This window comes from Numida meleagris, chromosome 4 (assembly GCF_002078875.1).
Source record: "Numida meleagris isolate 19003 breed g44 Domestic line chromosome 4, NumMel1.0, whole genome shotgun sequence".
In the NCBI taxonomy this organism is placed as follows: Eukaryota; Metazoa; Chordata; class Aves; order Galliformes; family Numididae; genus Numida; species Numida meleagris.
Window position 1 is genome coordinate 48,438,535 of NC_034412.1, and position 14,782 is coordinate 48,453,316.

A 14,782-nucleotide genomic window follows, 5' to 3' on the forward strand; every position below is an offset into this window, starting at 1 on the left:
CAGCTGTGCTGCCTGCGGGAGGAGGGCGAGCGGTGCGGCCGCGCCGCCGGCAACGCCAGCTTCAGCAAGAGGATCCAGAAGAGCATCTCGCAAAAGAAGGTGAAGATCGAGCTGGACAAGAGCGTAAGTCTTGCGGCGGGGGGGCGGCTTTTTAAAGTTTTTTTTTTTGGCGTGTTTTCTTTTGTTTGCGTTTTTGTTGTTGTTGTTTTTGGCGGCGGGGAAAGGCTGTTTACCGGTCCCTTCTTTCCCGGAGCATGCCGCGGTTAGCCCTGCCCGCAGCGCTGCCGCTGTCCCGCCCCGAGCCCCTCGCCGTCGGTGCCCCACCCGGCGGCCGTGGGCGCGGAGCTCCGGGCGGGGAGGGCTCGGTGCGGCCGGCACGGCCCTGCGCACGGGAGCTGGGGGGAGGGAGGGGGCAGCCCGCGTGCGGCTTGACCTTGCGGAGGTAACGCCGTGCGAAGCGGGAGGAGGCGGCGTTTTGCCTTCCACGGGACGCGCCGGAGGCCGCCCGCCTGCCGTGGGCTTTTCGGGTTTTTGTGCTTGTTTGTTTGCCGAGTTGCGATGAGTGGTTGGAGGGAGGGCTGTGTGCGCGCGTGTCCCTGCTGCGCGCCGTTCCCTCCGGGTCAGCCGATAGCCGCCCTTCCCCGTCCTCCGTCCGAGTCGGTGGAGGTAATGTGCGGCATAACAATGCCTCTGTGCAGCGGAATCCGGCAGAAGAGCTTCCCCACCTCGGGCCGCGTGAGCGAGGCTGCCGAAAGAATGTCTCTGTAGATGCCTCGATACCGCCAGGCTGGGAGGAGCTTGCGCGGATTTGATTGAAAGATGCGGTCTTACTCTTGTAGGCGCGACACCTTTATATCTGTGACTTCCACAAAAACTTAATTCAGAGTGTGAGAAACAGAAGAAAGAGAAAAGGAAGCGATGACGATGGTGACTCGCCGGTGCAAGACATCGACACTCCAGAGGTAGCCAACGGTTTTTCTAATAGTTACGTTATGCCTGTTCTTACCCAGTGCTGCGCCTGCTTCTGGGGGTGGCTCCTGACTCGCTGAGCTTTTAATATGACAAAAGCAAACTGAACTTTGCAGTGCATTTTCCAAATTAAATGTGCAGAATCTCGGGCAACTGCTGTTCTGAACTTTCCTTACGGTTCTGTCTTCAGGGTCCTACTAGAAGTTGTTTTGCTGCATATTAACAAAATCAGTCTTTGTAAGGGCTGACAACTTGAAGGGAATTACATACAGGACTTGGGCTATAAATGCTTCACGTGCCACATCCCTCCTATCCTTTCCTTCCGTGTAAAATGTGTTGCAGATGGTACCTGCAGTTACCACTTAGTGTAGCTGAATGTTTCTCAATGAGGGAGCTCTTTGGTTTTAGTCCTTGTTGGGGCAGAGATGCTCAGGCAGTTTTGCTCAAAAGGAGTTGAGATAGGATGGCATTTCTACTTGCCTTCTCTGCTGTAGGCCAGTGAAACACCACCCATTTTGGAAGTGAACTACTTTCAAACTTTTTTCCTGTGAATACACCTAAAGCTTTCTTCTTCCTACATGTGTGCTGGATTATTTCCGCTGCAGTCTGTGTGTTAATTGTGAGCAGAGCCTACCTGGCCTCAACCTAGAGATTTTTCCAGTGTTCTTAGAAAAGGCTCAAGAAGTGTTAACTTACCATTATGGTCAGCATCGGCAATGTAAGTGATGAAACTTTGTGCAGGAATCCCTGCCTGAAGGCACACGGCTCAAGCCTGAAGTCTCTGACTAAGAGGATTTTAGGAGATTGGAAGTAGTTTGATGCTGGGCTGTGGTTTTTGTCTGCTGAAAATGTTGGATGGCTTCTCTGAAAGCTCTCTAAACCTGCTGTTCTGCGTGGCTTAAGGTAGCTGTCTGTCAGAGTGGTAACTGCAGCTTTTGCCTGTTTGTTTAGTCAGACAAGAATAATAATAATAATAAAGGATGACACAACTGATGGATATCTCTAGAACAGGAGTAAAGGAGTGTATTTTTAGTGGTAGTAGTGCAGGAAAGTAAGTACTTCTGGAAAGATTCAGCCAGCTGTTTGGGCAACAGCAGTGTGTACTTCCCATGTGGTGCTCTGTGTCTTAAATGCCCACTGGCCCCTGACCGCCTTGATTTTGAATTGCTGTCCAGTTTACTGCTGACCACCTGTAGGCCCTTCCAGGTTCTAGCAGTAGATGTTAGGAGTGATTTGTGCTGAGAGGTGGTGACTGCCACAGTGCTGCTAGCTTGAGTATCAGGGCATGCCCATCCTCTAACACATAAGGCAGGGTTGTATCAAGTTTGGCCAGGTTACCAAGAGTGCGCTTGCACTGTTGTTGCCTTAAATATTCCATAGTTGAGCCTGCTAGATGACTTGAAAATAGAAGTTAATGCCTTAACCAGTCTTTAATGCAGGAAGTTGGAGATCACTGCCGTAATTGCAAACTGGCCTAACAGAATTTCTTGTTCAACCTGCTTTCTTAGCTTCTTTTCCTCCTCAGTCTTCTGATTAAACTTTCTTTTACACTGTCAAGGAGGTGGGAGGGTAAGCTGTTGCTGGGAGATGTGGCTGTTGATCTGAGTTGATGGGATTAAAAAGTGAGCGAGTACTGGGTTGAGACTGTGTATTTATATCCCAGAGAGGAGCTTGTGCAATGCTCTGAACTGTCAGCTCACACTGAAAAATAGTTTTGGGCAACTGTGCCTGTGTACATAACTCTTCTGTTATGCTTATTGTAGCAGGGATATTCTTGGAGACCAAGATCAGCTTTTTTTTCTCTCCCACCTCAAGCCAAAAACCTTCATGTTCTAGACTTTTTCTTGGTTCTAATGCATGCTGTCTCATGGTGCAGCTATGCTGCTACATCTTGCATGTAACTTGTGAAAAGCTTTGTGGCTGAAATTGAAATGCAGAGACCTCCTTTTGAATCAGCATCTTCATAGACGTTATGAGATTTGTTACTATGCTTTATAGAACTGTAATTTCCAAATATTGTCTGCTGCTACAGGAGAAAGAATTATACTCAGTAGCAATAAACTGCTCTGAAACTGAACTGGAATGTTTTTCTTTCTCCTGGAAGGTGTGGAGTGGAGTTTTGTTTTCTGTCCAAGTGAGCTCTACTGAGCTGACAGTCTGCAGTTGTGTATGTGTAAGTTTCCAGAACACTGATGGACAAACTGTAAATGAGGGAAACCTTATCAATTACATTAGGTTGCTTTCTTCCCCTTTCCTCCTTTTCTTTTAGGTTGATTTATATCAGTTACAAGTGAACACACTTCGAAGGTACAAAAGACACTTCAAGCTACAGACCAGACCGGGACTTAACAAAGCACAGCTTGTTGAAGTATGTATGAGTGTTTATTCCATAACAGAAAATGCAATTTGCCATGGCATGTCTTGTGTTGTTTCTTTTTCCTGCACGATGTGATCCTTGCATAAAGTGCATATATAGTCTGGGTTTTATGAGAACAAAAAGGAGCTGCTTATCTAGCTTCCTTCACTGCCACAGCTCCTAAGCCAAGTAAATCAGAAGTAAGAGCTCTTTCCAGAGAAGGGACTCTTTCCTTTCAGGAGTGCACACTGCTTGAAAGCAGTGAGTTGAACAGAAAGGTGACCTGTGCGTCTTTGAATATCACAGGACCATGGATTTATTATCTGTGTATCAGCCACACCTTCAGCTTAAGTATCTACTAAGTATCCTACTGAGGATAACTAGAAATTGAGAGGTAGCAGTGAAGTTCTAGTAAGATTCAGGCTTGGCTTTAAAAAGGTGGTTAATATAGACATCTGTTCATAGACAGAAAGTGCAGAAACCTGAAAAATAGTCTTGTATTGATCATTAATCTCAGTTAAAAACTGGGAATCTACTATCACAAAATGGAAGCTTATGGAATTCTTATTATCAGCATTTCTAAAAGCGCTTAAGCTGCATGTGAATACAGCTGTATGCATCGCTTCTGGATGGGAGTGCAATTTTCAAGTAATTCTTTTGCACTGCGAAGACACGGTTACATACTGCTGATACAAATACGTGCCAGCACTGGCAATGATTTCAGCAGGGAGGGATAGCTGCCACCTTTTCATTTTTGTGCAGTAATGCTCAGCTGTACTTCAGTGCAGACATTTTGTTGATCTCTCTACTAATTAGCACAGATTAAAGCCAAGGTTATTAAATGCGCGAGAGCTCTCAAGGGCTAAGCTGTAGAAGAACAATGCTGCTGCCTCTACAATTAAGAATTTAAAATAATTCTTCTTTTTTAATGTGAGAGTTGATGCACGGATACATCCTGTTCTTGAATTAGCTGGACTGATCTGATAAAGCATGAACAGTTTTTGTTCTGTAAAACTGCCATTTCTAAGGGTTTGCTTTAGGTACATCTCATGAGATGTTTGCAGTAGCTTATGCTTCATGTGCTGCTCAGTGTGAACAGGCAAAGCTTCTGTCACGTGCTTTGTTTGACTGACCTAAAGGTCCTTGTGAGCTGTAGCTACAGAACTCACTGTCATTTACAGTGCATATGATTTCTTGTTACTTGCCTGAATGTACAAGGGATTTTCTGCTAGCTGTTACAAGTCCGATCTTAAGGGCTCTGTCAAACTATCTCTGGTATTTTTCATTTTTTTTTTTTCCAAAGTGTGTTTTGGAAAGCTTTCTAACTTGCCAGTTATGTTAAGTATTTATACTTGTGCCTTGTGGTAGTTCAATGAGTTTCTCACTTCCTAATTTTAGTCTAAAAAAGCATTCTGCAAAAAGCTGGAGAATAGGCTGGGGCAGGCAGTCCATCTGAGTATTTCCTTATAAAGCTGCCAGTCCATTGTGCTGAAGGGGCAAAAACTCTAGCAATGACAAAAGAGCTTTAATAACTGTAGAAGCTGACATATTTAGCACATACAGCAAGATGAATTTTTGCCATAGACAACCCTGTTTCAAAGAGCTAAATCTTCAATGCTCATTCTTAAAAATTCTTGTATTTGGGTCTTTTTTTTTGTACATAACTTGATACTGACCCCCTTCAGTCTGAGTAATGAGCAGTAGCCTCACTTCTGTGCTGTAGTTCCATGACAGTCTATAGACGTTACACGTTCTGTATTCAAAGAGTGACTGCACAGATGTAATGACACTCCTATGCTTGTTGGGAGAAATCTTTTTTTTTTTTCTGATAACTTTTTGGGCATTTTACTTGTGAAATTAGGATTCTATGCTGTATTTATTTCAGAGTTCTCAATGAAATGGTTCCTTTCTTACCTTACATATGACTAAAGACTTTTGAAGGGAGGCAGGGTTTCCTTTAATCTAAGCTGCTTGATCAAGTTTTAATGTAGTCTATGTAGATCTGAATCTTCAGTTTCTGCGTATAAGTGTTTAATTTCCTTGCATTCTTCCTTTGTAGATAATTGGCTGCCATTTTAGGACAATTCCAGTGAATGAAAAGGACACCTTAGCATATTTCATCTACTCGGTCAAGAATGACAAGAACAAGCCAGATCTAAAGATGGATAGTGGTGTTCATTAGACAGCAAAGATCGGGACTAAGACTCAGGCCACAAATCAAAAGACTGAGGGTTTTTGTTGAAATGCAAAAGCTTTCTTTGTAACTTTCTCCCCGGAGAGTTTCTCTGTTTTATTTTTTCATAACCTTGATGATTTGTTTGAAAACCATCTCTTATGAGACAAATTTCCTTACAAACTATTTTAAATAAATATTACTGATATTGTTCCTCAAGTGGGTGTGTCCAACTTATTCAGTGAGTTACTTGTACTTAATGGTTAAGCTTTGACTACTTATATAATGATATAAAGATATTTTTCAGTTAAAGTGTACCAAGGATACATTTATGAATGTACTTCAAGTTCTCACGGTGCAGTGCTCTCTTGGAGGAAAAAAAAAAAAAACAAAAAACAAAAAACACTATTTTATGGTAGCCTTTGCAGTGTGCTCTTTTTCTTGAGGTAGGAGGCTTTAACTGACAGTTGCAGTTATTAGTTGGGCAGAAATGACTGAATAACATTCTCATTTTCCTCTTTGGAAACAAGAATTTATGTGGGCTTTTCTGATTTGTTTGTTCGTCTTGTCATTGCTGGTATATGTGCTTCCAAGCACTGAGGCCTTCCTGCTCTTATATTAAAATCAGGAATAGAAAAAAATAAGGAGTTATTGAATTTCAAAACTACGAGTATGGATGAAAAGACTGATGCAGCTCACTGTGCTGAGAAATCCTTCCGCTTGGGAAGAAATGCTTCAGCTGCTGGCTTTTCCCATTCATCTTACATAAACTGCTGCTAAAAACTTAGAGAATGACAGACTGAGTTTATGCTGGGTTGATATGGTACCTTCTATTAGGCATACTATTTCTTGTTCATTGCATGCGTTAACTCAGACCTGTTTAGAAACAACACACTAAAAGTAACATGAGCAAAATATTATTTTAATTTGGTATCTTAGTGAAGTCTGTGATGTTGAAGACAGCATTTTGTATGATTTCTTACATTTTCATTGTTAGCTTTGTGTTAATCTAAATGCATGGTACATGATTTCTTTCTGCTTTAAGCTTTGTGTTGGCTGAAGAAAAGGCAGGAGGAGAAGAATCTCAGAAGAGGAAGACACAGCTTTAGTTTCAGTTAGCATTCATTGCGACTTCTAACCTTAGCAGATTTTTCAAAAGCTCTTTCCTAAATTTGGGGAAAAAATGAGAAAGTGGTATTTCTGTGGTCTGATCTGCTGGTGTTAATCTTGTGAGGTTCTTTTTCAAAACGTCACTGTGGCCAAGATGTTCCATTTTGTTCTTTTTGACCTGTGGCACTCTGTTGCTTAAAACTGAATGATAATGAACCCTAAACTCAAACTGGCTTCCTTCTCAGGAGCTGTAAGTACCCTAATTTCTTTCACTTACAGTGTTTTATGTCTTTCCACATTGGAGTTTCGCAGTGTTGGCCGAAGTTCAAGCTGGTTAGTGATTTCAGGCTAGTGGGGGCTAAAGTTGGTATTCCTTTGGAGATATGTTTCAGTACTCATTTTGTGGCAATGACTGTAAAGTTGTTTATGAAGTATCCTTTGCAGGAGTTGCATTTGTTATCTTCAAAGCTTTAGTTGGAGAGACAGCCAGGGAACTTGATGCTGAATTGAACACCTGAAGGATAGAGGCCTTTTCTTGATTACAGGATGGAGAACAGGGATGAATGTTCCTGCATAGGTCTGGCAGGACCTCTAGACCTCCCTTCTGGAGGGAAAGGAGAGAAACAACAGCAAGCTTCTATTGGAAGTAGGTCTGTGGCCCTACCCTGCTGCACGTGGAAAGTGGCAAAACTTTTTTTCCGTCAGATCATGTATTTTCCCACATCAATAGTGGTGAAAGGGAAGTAATTGAAAATCATCTACTGACTTTACTACAGAGCTGTGCATCTGCCTTAATTTTTGTTGCTGATGCTCTGGAAAGCTATGAACTGCAGATATATGCTACCTGATTGGCACAGAAACTAGATGGCACGACCCATGGAAGCTACATGTCCTCACTGCTACTAGAAGCTTATAGAGGACTTTGCACAGGAGTGGATACCGTATGCTTTCTTAGCAGAACACTGAATTTAGTTATTTTGACAGTGAGTTGCCAGATTCCTTCCGTCCTCCTTAATTGATTATTTCGTAGGAAGCCCAAATGACTCAGGAATAATTGTATGAACCAGGCTTTAAAAGCCTGAGGATAGAAACTGTTTAACACTCAATAGCCTAAAAATTACTTGGCAAAAGTAGTAAATACAGATTTGCTTGAAACTCTTATTATTAGTTATGTATAATTAACCTACCGCTATGCATATCCAAGTCTTATTTACTAACAGATGAAGTTAAAACAGTCTTCGTGGTATTTCGTATTACATGTGAAACAAGTTTGGTGTGCTGGTGGTAGCAGTTTTCACAGTGTAGTGTTGTAAGCTTATTATTATAGACTCATTAAGGTTGGAAAAGACCTCTAAGATTATCTATTCCAACCATCAACACATCCCCACCATACCCACCAACAATGTCCCTAGGTGAGCAGTACACTTGTTCAAGGGGTAAAACACAGTTACCTTTGTGCTACATGTTTCATGTTACTGTCCCATCCTCTTTCTAAGTCTTTCTGAGTTTAGAGATATATATATATTCTATCACTACTGTTACAGTATTTTAAAAGCTCAGTATTAACCACTTCAAGATTTTGGATGCAATTAACAAGTTAGACCTAATTATCACTTACATGTACCTTAGTACTATTAATATGAATTTTCACTTTTTTTTTCCAGTGGAATTTTCAAATATAAGTGATGTAAATTAGGGGGTTTTGTTTTTTGAAGGCACCCAAATAGAAGTGGGAGCCTGTGTGCTGAAGAGCCAGATACTGACTAGCATCAGCTTAAAACAACGCTTATTGTGAAGCAGCAATAAAGCAATAGGAAGCTGCACTGCAGTGGACTCCAACAAGAGTCACTCTTAGCCACGTGATAGCTTAAGCTTAATCTTCCTTTATGAAAATTAGTTGAGAGTGTTGTAGTTATTAGAAGGGTTTTTTCTTCTAGGAGATGAATATTGGGACAATTATGAGCAGCTAGTCTTTCACATCATTATGGAGCTAACTAAGGCAGCTACTGTATCCAAAAGGAGAACTTCCTATGTACTCCCCAAAGCACAGAAATGATATTTTTCTCCAGTATAAAGGGAATTTCTACAGTGTGCTTAGGGAGGAAGTTTATTTTATTTTGGCTGTTGCTGGCTTTGTTTTTCCCCTTGAAAGTGTATTTTGTGATTGTAGAATGATGTCTGTTGTCCTCAGTGGCAGGCTTGATGTTGATCACTCGCTGTTACAGGGGATCACAAAAGATATCTTCGGTCCAAAGAAAATCTCCCTGAAAGATATTAGATATATAAATAATTATGAGAGCTTTAATGTGTCATGCATTTATTTCCAGAGTTGTTTTTTTTCTCAGATTTTGATAGGATGTATGTGTGATCACTGTGTTTATGGGATGCACTTCCAGCAATGCAGATGCAGGTCTGTATGAAGACACTGTATATTTCTTCCTCTGCTGGCCTGGTTCAGAAACATTGGCAAAACTTTCATTGACTGACTAGTGTGCCAGAATTCTAGTATGGTATTTTAGCTTTGGGAGGGTAAACTCATCAGATATATATCATTAAAACAAAGAACTTTGGTGTGTGTACACATACTCTTCAGTGCAATTTGTTTTTAGGGTAGACCTACGGAGTAGGTATTCTGTACATTAGGAGGGATGAAGGAAGACCTCCTTATGTACTTGTATCCAAGTAAGAGGCTTTCTCAGGCTGTTCAAAGCTCAGAGGTTAATGCTGGAAACCTAAAGTATGCTCAAAGCGAGGGCACTATATCCGGTGAAACAATTACTTAAACCCCGCTCTCAGCTTCCATGTGAGGTTTCTAGCTTTAGGATTCATTGCCACTTGGTTCAAATCTATTCCCCTACAAGAATGCTGAAATGTACCTTTTATTGGATTTTAAGGGACTTGAGAAAGTTGGACAAGACAAGCTCATATAGAAATACATCTCTGCTTGTCTATATAATGCTATCACATTGTAATGTCCCTGAAGTATTAAGAAGTCGTTAATTGTTTTAAGTGTTTTAAAGGTTTTAATTTAAGTTTCCTGGGGGGGGGGGGAAGTTGTTGGAAAGCCGAGTGAAATAATGCACCTTAATATGTTTATCACTTCAAACCAGTATGGGCAGTTTGTGTTTATTCACTTAGTAGTAATTTTGTTGAAATGTGCATTCTTTCTGTAAAACAGCAAAAACCTCACATTTCATGAGAACTTCACTGTTCTGCTTTGTCAGCACAGTCAGCCAGCAGCAGCAGTCAGCTAAACCTTTTTCTCCCTTGCAGGCCTTTGTGAACCTGTTCTCCCCCTGTTTGCTTTACTACTTAAAACAGCTGTCTTTAAAGAGTCGTTTATTCGATTGCGGTATCTGCACATGCCTTAGAATAGCAAGGTAGCTCTTTGTTGCGTCACAGAAATCAAATGGTCCTGAAGACATCTTTGCTGCAAAGTGCTGAGAGTAAGGGTCTGTAGTTCACAGACTTAGTTTAGATCAAAGTTACTGGCAGAAGAGTCAAAAGTTGGATAATTTAAATGCTAAATTCCCCTTTGCTGGGACATGCAGGTTTGCAAGGTATGCTAAGCATGTCCCGGGTGAGGCTCTGAGAAACAAACTTTGAAAACTGCCAGTGTGTCAGGTAATCAGATACATCTTGATACAGTTTCAAGCCATCTGAAGAGGTACACTTCTCTGAAGGGGTACCTTATTCTGGCAGAGGAAACTGTGAAATGATCGAAGTATGAGTGGCTGTGCAGAACCCCCCGAGTTTCTATGAAATGAGTGTAATCTTACTTTGGACAGCAGAGCAGTTCCTTGAAGTTGCAGTAACAGATGGTCTCACAGCCTTTCCCTTCCCAAAAGTGATCCTGCAGGCTCTCATCAACTCTCCTCAGGCTCGCCGTGCCCTCAGGGATGCTGTGGCAGCTGTGGTCATGCAAGACCCTCTTGTAGCACGAGGGCCGCTGGGAGGGCACTGCGTGGGCACCCAGGAGGGCGCTCAGAAGAAGCAGAACTGAGAGCATCTTCATTTTTGGAAAGTTTCCTGTGCTAAATAGAAATGAGGTACGTGACACAGATACAGCTGTTGGATAGATCTCTTTCCCCAGTCTGCTTTCTACCTTATATTTTTCTGTCTTTCCTGTGAAATTCCGGAGGTTTGAGCCTCTGTGCTGGAGAGCATTTTCTCCTAGGAGGTAAATAAGATTGCCATGGAATTGATATTCATTACTTTCCGTACAACCACGGGAATCCTGTCGCTGGGAGCTGAGGCTTCTGTTGCTAGCAATTTTGTTGTTGCTTGCCCTCTCACCTTGAGAAAATTGCTCTGAGTTGGCCGTGTTCTCTCGGCGGTGTGAGTGAGCACGTTGCTGGCTACCAAGGCGGGGAGAACATGAGTCTCATTGCTTTCCACGTGATTTTGGCTGGTTGAGAATGTTGGAATGAGTCACTCACTTAACATTAATAGTACGTTTTCCCCATAAAAGATACGAGCATTCCTAATTCTAACTATGGTAGCATCTAGAAAGATTTTGTTGTCTTTCATTCCATTGGCCTGTAGTTGATCCCTTTAGGCTGCCACTGCAGGCTGCTTCTAGGCTGTCACATGTGGCTGCAGGGTAGGGTGATCTAAACTAACCCCCACATAGTTAGGAATAAAACACCCTCTGAGCAAAGACCATAAAATGCCAAGTTCAGGTGCCATACCTTTCATCTAGATAAGAAAAAATATAGGGCATGTCAGGCATATAGGTCACTTGGATAATTGAGTCTTGCTTGTGTTATTTGGTGGAACACTTGAGTCACCCTTGAAAAACAAACAATAAGCTATTAAACGTATGCATTTACTGTTCCTGTAGTATTTTTTCCTGCATAGGTACTTAACTACCATAGCTATCTTGCTGATACCCTGTTTCTTCAGCCAATGAATGGCAAGCCAGAGACAACCCAAAAATCTGGTAATTTGAATTCATATTAGGGATCAAATGCTACACTTTGTTGCTCTTCAATATATTTTCCGTAAGATTTTGTGCAAACTGCTTTTTTGGACATCACTAACCAAATAAAGTATTAAAAATTGGCTAATACGTTAAGGAATATAACTAAAATGAAAATAAACTCTTGTGTATTTTCCAACTTCCGTCATAGGAACAAAATTAATTGAACAGTTCCTTCTAGTTTCTGTGAACTTGTATGTGAACTCTTGAGTAGGAGACTCCTATAAACTACTGGTAATGGAGCCTTGGGGATCTATTTTTAAATTGCCCTAGAGTGCACTATTGAATAACGCACTGTCTTTATTAGTTTTAGGCCTCAAAACTACTTCTGAAATAAAGTAAAAATTGTTCTAACTTTGTCTGATGTTATTTTTTAGAATAAGAATCTGTGTTGTTATAATACTAACTTTGTTTTGTAGTAAAATACTGCAGTTCTGCTCAGAGATGTCTAATGCTCAAAGAAGCTTGTGCTGTACCTTGATAAACATCAGTGTTGAAGAACACAATTTAACATTTTTCTGTTCAAATAATTGAACTTCATTATGTAAGTATTTAATGGAAGGCACATTCCATGAAAGAGAAATTTAGGAAACAGATGAGGTTTTTGTCTTTGTTTTCTGTAGTTGGATTATTCTGCAAGTTGCTCCCCTGAGGACGAGGCATTCATAATATCTTGTGCATATTTTTTATACTTAATTTGGATGAGTTTTCCCTACATGGAGTTTAGCTGGAGTGCTCATTTCAATCTGTTGCCAGCTGCCAATCTGCTCTAAATTAGTACGAACACATTCTGCCCCCAAAACTGACAGATTTTCTGCAGGCTGTCAAATTGCTGGATTCAAGAATCGTGATTTACAGTCGAGGATAACTCAGTATTCACTTTGGAGTACAGCAAGATGTTGCTATAGTGCATCAAGAGTCGATATGGATGGCTGCCAGAAGTGGTATTAGCAAAATCATGTGCCAGCGAGCTGTGGATAGACAGCTTCGCTCACATGCCGCTTACACATCTTGCCTACTCAGTACTGTTGCTGTTCTGAAAAATACTTTATTAAAATCGTTTTTTTTTTCCTGAATACTTCCTGTTTTTTTTGTGGTTAGTAACTGAAAGGAAACTTTCAGTTAGAAGACCTTTCTTCAAAAGATTGTTCCTTTACTGTAAGAGAGTGGTGCCTATTTGCAGGTGAAAGATCACTAAGGACCTGGAGTGTTTCGGCAGTTCCCTGCACAGGATCAGTGGTGTCTCTTAGCTGTTCTTTTCAGAGTTGTTATGCTTTTTGGTGCATCTCCTGTTGTCTAATCCTAAAAACGAGCAAGACGCTCATCTGATACTGACATGGCATATGATCTTTTCCAGTCAGTCCAGTGACGTGTGCAAGGTTAGCAAGCTGGCTAATTGTGCCTTGAAAAGTGAAGCAAATTTTATTTTCTATAAGTCTAGTATGTATACATCACTATCTCAGTGTGCATGGAGTTCAAGACCTGAAAGTACCCAGTCAGAATAAAATGCCCTTTAATCATTTGTTATTTTTCAGGTTATCTTTCAGAAACACCTGCAGTTCTTGGCTTTGAGATTCTGTAGAAAGCGGAACTTAACATTTAATATTTTGGTGTTAGTGCATTATAGCTAAACTTATTAGAGCATTCGTAAGAAATCGTTACACAAGAACTGCATAACTGATATTATTATAAAGAACTTCCTTCCATTAAGTATTCAAATCTGTCTTGCTTAAACAGTTGGTGCATTGTGAGGACAGCAGCTATTCCACTGTGGATGTATTTGGTGAATTGCTGCTTTGTAATTCCCATCAATACCATGATTCTTTCCAGAAAATGAGTTCTCATTAAAATCTATTTAGTTCTCTTAAAGTCAGCAATTCGTTATGAGCGCATCTCTCTCCGCATTTACCAACTATGCAATAATATTGAGTACAGGAAGGCAATATAGAAGTTTAATGACTTCAGATGTTAATACGTAACATCCAGCCTTGAAGAAGAGCAAGGTAGGAAAGAATGATCTTTAGCTGGATCATATCCACACTTCTGTCTCAAATAACATCTCTTGCCTACAATGTATCTGATTTTCCCAAATCTTCTGTATGCTCCCCTATATATTTTTAATTCTGCAGTCTGTAACTAGCACCAGAAGAACAAATGAACAAGGATAATTTCAGGACGGAGACATACCTTTTTCTTCTGCTTCACTCCTTTTCACTTTCTTGGCAACTGTATCTTTTTAGGTGTACACAGAGCTAGAGCTGGAGGGGATGAGCAGAGGGAGGGCTGACGGAGGTGCTGGACAAACAGCCTTTTGTCCGGCCTGGCTTCTGCCTGTGAGTGACACACTCCCTGCTCTGGTGAGGGGCAGAGGATGGGCTTCAAGAACTGCCTCTTTCAGCCACTGCCAACCTCGATGAGGGAAAGAAGAGAGAATGCGTCCTTTCCAGCAGGAAACTCTTAGTCCCTCCAGGACCTGATGGCAAGGTATCTCCTCAGAAAGCAAAGTACAACATCCAGAATGAGTGGAGAAAGTGCCCTGTGAAATACATGTCCTGCTGTGCCACCCGAGCAGGGCTGCACTGAGCAGGGCATGCAGCCAGCCAGCAGGCTTATATAATCCGTGCCTTTCAGATTCTGTTTTTTGAGGCTGAAAGAATGGAGAACTGTAATTATTTTAACCAGATTCTTGTATGGCCTATGATATGACCCCATCCATTGAGTTCATCACTGGCCAATGTTTCGTCAAGAGGTAAAGGCTTACATTGAACAGTATTTCTGAGGAAGTTATTTTAGACTAATATAACTATTCAAGTAAGCTGGTGTGATTAAAAACACACAAATTGAGGTCCTTGAATAAATCTGAAGCATTGTGTATTAATGAGAAAACAATCTCTGGGGTAAACTCTGGGATTTAGTCAATGTCCTTGCAGTTTGGGTTCCTCATTTGTTCTGGTCATCCTGTCTCTATTTCCTCATATGGATAGGGAAGTACAATTACACCTTAGATTTTGATCTCTAATGTTTTACATTTTCTAGTATGTAGTGCATCATTTTGATTCTCCAGTTGCTTTGTAGGGATTTGTAGTTCTATACCTATTGGGCTTCTTCCAGAGCAGAGGTTTGTTAGGAGTGCAAAAAGATGCCTCTGCTCAGCTGCTCCAATTTACAATTTAATGTCTTGATATTTGTGCTG

General features: G+C 41.2%; 2 protein-coding genes across 2 annotated transcripts; one reads left to right on the top strand and one right to left on the bottom strand.

Moving 5' to 3' along the window:
- On the top strand, nt 60–5,717 carry SAP30 (Sin3A associated protein 30; the record flags this gene model as incomplete). Its single annotated transcript, XM_021396500.1, is given in 4 exon segments — nt 60–123; nt 840–962; nt 3,239–3,337; nt 5,385–5,717. Coding segments are annotated over 4 exon segments (409 nt in total), but the record flags the coding sequence as incomplete, so codon positions are not given.
- Nucleotides 6,400–14,312, bottom strand: SCRG1 (stimulator of chondrogenesis 1). The gene is made up of 3 exons (XM_021396499.1): nt 13,777–14,312; nt 10,388–10,642; nt 6,400–8,872 (listed from the first exon to the last, which is right to left on the bottom strand). Exons 2-3 carry the CDS (start codon nt 10,621–10,623, stop codon nt 8,818–8,820), a joined length of 291 nt encoding a protein of 96 aa, XP_021252174.1. The 5' UTR covers nt 10,624–10,642; nt 13,777–14,312; the 3' UTR covers nt 6,400–8,817.